The sequence below is a fragment of the Aptenodytes forsteri genome, unplaced genomic scaffold (assembly GCF_000699145.1).
Source record: "Aptenodytes forsteri isolate BGI_AS27 unplaced genomic scaffold, ASM69914v1 Scaffold243, whole genome shotgun sequence".
Lineage (NCBI taxonomy): Eukaryota > Metazoa > Chordata > Aves > Sphenisciformes > Spheniscidae > Aptenodytes > Aptenodytes forsteri.
In genome coordinates this window covers 100,022-105,471 of record NW_008795314.1, presented here as the reverse complement: position 1 = coordinate 105,471, position 5,450 = coordinate 100,022, and the positions used below count along the sequence as shown (strand labels likewise).

The 5,450-nt window shown below is 66.1% G+C and overlaps 1 protein-coding gene across 1 annotated transcript in view; it reads right to left on the bottom strand.

The window, feature by feature from the left end:
• Positions 1-1,828: 1,828 nt before the first annotated feature.
• SLC25A10 (solute carrier family 25 member 10) overlaps positions 1,829-5,450 on the bottom strand; it is a 7,960-nt gene continuing 4,338 nt past the window's right edge. Inside the window, exons 5-10 of the mRNA XM_019472104.1 lie at positions 5,236-5,317; positions 4,632-4,702; positions 4,435-4,527; positions 4,102-4,179; positions 3,960-4,016; positions 1,829-3,095 (exon numbers count right to left, since the gene is read on the bottom strand). Of these exons, the coding sequence (XP_019327649.1) occupies positions 2,994-3,095; positions 3,960-4,016; positions 4,102-4,179; positions 4,435-4,527; positions 4,632-4,702; positions 5,236-5,317 (483 nt within the window). The 3' untranslated portion in view covers positions 1,829-2,993. The remainder of the gene's footprint in view (positions 3,096-3,959; positions 4,017-4,101; positions 4,180-4,434; positions 4,528-4,631; positions 4,703-5,235; positions 5,318-5,450) is intronic.

Sequence of the window (5,450 nt, the reverse complement as noted above, 5' to 3'; positions counted from 1 at the left end):
GCAGGGCTCGCCCCCCTCGAGGACCCGGACAAACCTCCGCCCGTGCAGCCGGGAGCTGCCTCAACCCCCTCGTTCCGGCCGTCGCTGGCGGGGTCCGGTCCATGTTTGCCGTGCGCTGTCCTGCTGCAGCACAACCAGGTAAACACATCCCAGCGCAGCAGCAAACGCCCCGGGCACCCCCTGAGCCCCCAGGTCTGGGGCTGGAGCGTGGCCTGGACAAATCTCCCAGCCGTAGGGATGCCAGCGGCCGACCCGCCGCCCTGCCCCGGCCGTTGGGCACAAACGTATTTACCTTGGGCCGACAGCCGTGGCGGCCATGCAGGCTGCGGCAGCTCGGGGACACCGAGCGTCCTCCCACCTGGAGCCCAGCCAGTGCAGCCCCAGGGGCCGGCTGCAGCACGAGGCTCACCGGAGCCCCCCAGCCAGTGCCCCCAGCCGGGGTCCCGCTCTGCTCAGCCGCCCGCTCGCTGGAAGCCCCTGTGGGTGCGAACAGAGCTGCCCGGCCGCCTGGGCGCACACCGGGGCTTGTGGGTGCCTCGCCAGCGCCGTGGGGGCCCGGACTCACGGCTGTCTCCGTGGAGCCAGCCTTTGCATCCCTCTGGGTCAGGAGGAGGCTGTGGAGGGGGAGGACCGGCAGCTCCCAGCCCTGCCTGGTGCGGGCAGAGGGGTGACCTGCGGGAGCCCCTCCAGGCAGCAGGGCCTGGGGCTCGGCACGCTGCCTGGGGGCAGGCGGAGGCCTGGGCAGAGGGCAGGATGAGACCAGGAGGGGCCAGTCAGCTGCCACGAGCGCAAACACTGCTGGCAACAGGCTGTTGACAGTCCCGAGGCCTCTAGTTTTCCGATGCTCGGAGATAAGAAGTGCTCCCGCACTGTGCAGCTGCTGGACGCTCCGTGCTCCAGGCTGTGTCTGGCACACACTGTCCTGCCGGCGTGGTTGCGGCGCAGCTCAGCTGCCGTAAGGGACATAGGAAGAGGGTATGTGAGTGCCAGGAGCGCAGGGCTGGTGCAGCCGGCAGGACTACGGCCCGGTTGGAACATCCCTGCCGCCGGCTGGCACAGGGCCGGGCAGAGCTCCATGCCACCGGAGGGTGATGGCTGGCCGGGGCAGGGCCCTGCAGCTCCCATTGCTCTCCTGCTCCACGTTGGCCTTTCGTGTGGGCGCAGAGCAGCACCCGTCAGTCCTGGAAGCGGTGCCGGGGTGGCCGGGGACATGAGCCACCGCAGCCCAGCCAGGGCCAGGCAGCCCCCAGCCCCTCACGAGGAAAGAGGGCTCAGCTCGGCCCACACTCACCTGCCCACGGCTCTCACACAGGGCCAGGCACAGGAACAAAGCGGCGATGCCAGCCAGCATCATTAGACTTCGTTAAGGTGACGAGCTTTCACTTCTCTGCTGTTCCAGGCTGGCTCTGTTCTGCCTGCTGGAGCCCAATTAGTGTCACATCCAGGAGGCAGCTCCCACGACGAGGCAGAGGTGGGCAGGCGCCCTTGGCACGGCTCTGCCCAGGAGCTGCCCGCTCAGCTGAGACCGGGCACAGCCCGGAGCAGGGCTGGCCCAGGGGAGCCCGGCCCGCAGCTCCCCACTGCATGGGGCTGGGAGGTGCTGGGTACACGCGCCCTCAGGGCCAGGCTGGGGGCACAGAACGGGGTGAAGAGCCCCCTGCTCGGCGCAGTGCTGAGGGGGACGAGCCTTGCACTCGTCCCACCACTCCTGGGGAGCTCAGCTCCAAGCCCACAAGCCCAAAGCCCAAGCCCTCCCACAGGGGCACAGCATCACCCCCCCCCCCCCCCCCCCCCCTCCCAAGCAGGACACCAGGCCCTGTGTGTGTTCCACTGTTTATTATATATTAAGGTCACAGATATTCCAGTTCTTTGATCCCTCGGGGCCACCACGCACAGGGGTGCACACGGCAGAGGGGCTGGTGCCTGCAGCCCCCGCGTGCAGGACGCTGCAGGGTGAGGGAGGGCCGTGAGGCAGCCTCGGTGCACTCGGGGCTGGGGTCTGCCCTGGCCTCGGTGCAAGGAGGGGGCAGGCGAGGCCACAGAGCGGTGCTGGATGGATGCCCCCACCCGAGACCAGGTCTGGTGGAGGGTGAGCGCACTGCAGGCGAGCGAACGCCGGGTCCTTGAGCACGCACTGCCCGGCCCCAGCCAGAGCCGGGGGACAGCGGTGCAGCTGCCGGCCTTGCCCCTGGCGAGGGCAGGCCAGGCGAGAAGGGCTCCAGCCCGTGCCTGGCCAGCAGGGCTGGGCAGCCGAGCGGCTGCCCCTCACCCACGGGGTCCGTTCTCTGTCATCATTGGTATGAGGCACAATCCCTGAAGAGCCCAGCAGCCGTCGGGCGCTGGTGAGTTTTGGCCAAGCAGAAGCAGGGGGTGTTTCGGGGGGGCCGGGGAGCAGAGCGGGGATGCCAGGCTACCCTGGGGTCAGCGGAGGAGCACGTGGGGCCAGAGGCACTAAGAGAGAACAGGGCCTTGTTTTGCTAAACCTGCGTCTCCCCTTGCTGCTGGCAGGACAGGCTGGGAACATGCCAGCCCCGCGCCCCGCTGCCCCCAGCACAGGCCCTGCCGCAGCGTGGGCACTGGCCCCATCAGCCCCCAGCTCCGTAGGCTCTGTGACCAGATCCCCCCTGTCCTCCCCAGGACAGCGCAGTCCTGCTCCCGGAGGCCTGTAAGAGACAGGGCTGAGGGAGGTAAGGGCAGAACTCGTGGCCAGTAGGACAGTGGGAAGACGGCAAAAAAAACCCCCAAGCCAACAGTGCAGAGGGGACGAGAGGCCCAAGGATATCCCAGAGGTAACGGAGGTGCTGAGAACAGGGGTGAGAGAGGAAAGGGGAGTCTGGGACTGGCTGGCCACAGGTACTGGCAAGGCACGGGAGTGGGGACGAGGGATAGGGGGAGCAGCACTGGCCCCAGACAGCAGAGAGGGGTTCTGGGATCTCAGCGGTGACCCTCACGCTCACCCCCCCGGGGCAAGGCAGGGTCCCGGTCCTTCCTACTCAAGTGATCACTTTAATCCCAAAATATTTGCGCAGCTGTTCCAGGAAGACGAAGGTGAGGACGGTGTGAGGAATGAGCCGGATGGCAGCAGGAACGAAGCCCTGGAAGGGGACAGTGACAACGGGGAAAGTCAACGTGCGCCTGGCCCTGGGCTTCCTTGTCAGGGCTAAGGGTGCCCAGCAGCCCAACCCATGGGGAGTGGCACGAGCTTGCAAGCACGGGGGAGCGGCTGGCTGGGCATGCAGCATGAGCTCGGAGGAGCTGGGGCCTTGGTGGCAGGCAGAGACTGCCACAGCGGTGAGGGAGGCACCACAGCCATCGCTGTGCACACAGATGTCAGCGTCATGCATCAACCCCTCCGCCCCCAAACCCATTAGTGCCGGCATCACCACTACGTAGGCAGAATCTCAGTAGAAGCCCGGGTCAGATCCCACAGCCCCCAGTTCAGAAGGGGGTTGGACGCTGCCTGGGGAAGATGAGCAGACAGGCTGTAACAGGGAAAATGCCTGACTGGCAGCATCTGGAAGAAACCTCGGGTTTGAAACCCCTTTTCAGGGGCCCTCCCAGGAGCGAGACTGAACATACGGGTGACTGCACCAAGCCTGGGCACGTAGGGCCCAAGAGCTGACCAGTGTCGGCTGGTCAGTAACATCCAACAAGTGCTGGAGCACCACTGCCCATACCTGCATTCCCATTTGGGAACCCAATGGGTGCAACAGGGCAGCTCCTGCTGTGCCCGGACCCAGGCTGCAAGCCCAGAGGAGGCCAAGGCTCGCAATATTCCAGAGCCAAGCCGGGGACCGGCAGATGAAGGCCTGACGCAGGAAGCAGTCAGGCTGCCGGCAGCAGAGCCTGGAAGGCTCCTGCCCCAGAACTGTTCTGGACCTTAACCTCTGCTCCCAGCCCGGCCCAGTCCCCCCACGCTCCACCCTACCAGCCCATCCCACGCATCCCCAGCTAGGTACCTTGTAGAAGGCGAGGGGGCCAAGCTTGGCAGTTTCCACAGCACAGTGCGCAACACCCTGAAGTGAGATGGAGAGAGATGAGGAGGCGCCGGGAGGCAGAGGCCAGCACGCAAAGGCGACAGGACCGGCAGCAGCTACTCACCCGGTACTCGCCCTGGGAGTTCATGAGGCGGGTCTTGAGCACGTCCAGGGGCTGGCACAGGAACGTGGCGCATCCGCCCTGGGGAGAGTCAGCAGGGGTCAGCAGCTCCAGCTCACGGAGACCCAGATGCCAGCGACTGCCATGGTCACTGGAGAGACCCAGAGCCCTGCCTGCACCCAACCTCATGCTGGGAGCCCCACAGGAGCCTCTGTGCCTGGCCCCGCTTCATCAGAGTCCTGAGAGGCAGCTCTGACAGCCCCAGCCTGGGGTCCTGAGCCCGGCTGCAGGCAAACCCAGTCCCAGTCCTGCCTCCCCGCACCCAGCCCTGCTCACTGCGATGAAGCTGGCCAGGAAGTGAGTGAAGATGTTGTCTGACAGCAACCCAGTTGTGAGAACCAGCTGCTTGGCCTGGTCATAACAAGAGAGCTGCGAAGACACAGTGTATTAGTGACACGTCCCCCCTCCTCGCCATGCCAGGGACTACCCCTGTCCCTGCCCCAGGCACCTACTGCCCAGCAGAGCTGTCCTACCTGCCCAACGGTGACTAGGGCCCCTCGGCTGGATGCCATCGTAGCTCCCGAGAAGAGTTTCTTCAAGCCCTCTGTGGACAGACAGATTGGGATCAGCACAGTCCTGGGACATTACTCACACTCCCTTCCCCCGGGGAGCCTCCTTCTCTGCCCGGTCTGTGTCCCAGACTCCTCATACAACAGTGCTTAAAACACACAACAGCAAATACGCTGCAGGAAAAGAGGATCCTTCAGAACAGCCCTATCTCCTCCCTGCTGCTGTTCATTCCCCTTCCCACCTGCTCCACCCTCTTGCGCTTTTTCATAGCAGCTCCCTGCAGGTCTCTCTTTTCCACTGGAGTACGGGCAGGCTGCCAGGCACCGCCTGGCCTGTGCCCCAGCCAGATGTTGCGGAGGTGCCAGGCCCTGCCTGACCCTCGGCTCCCCTGGCCCCATGGCCATCCTCCCTCCCCTCTCCCTGCCCCGGCTGGGTGAGCACCCACAGCAGCTCTCAGACGGAGCTCCCTGGGCCACTCCTGCCACGGTTTCCCAGTGTCACCGGTTTCCCAGTGTCGGTGAGGACACCCTAGGCGGGCTCACCCTACCCCGGCTGGCATGGCCTCACCTTCCCGGAGGACACGGTACATGCCGTCCAGGGCATGGGAATAGCTGGAAGGAGCGAGAGAGGAAGGTGTCAGGGTCTGAGGCTCCCCAGCATCCCGGCAGCACCCCCGCCCCGAGTGGGCGCCTGCCGCCCCCGGGGCCGGGGCCGGGGCCGCCCCCGGTCACGGGGCCGCGCCGCTGGTGCGGTGCTGCCCCCCCGCGGCCACACGGACCCCC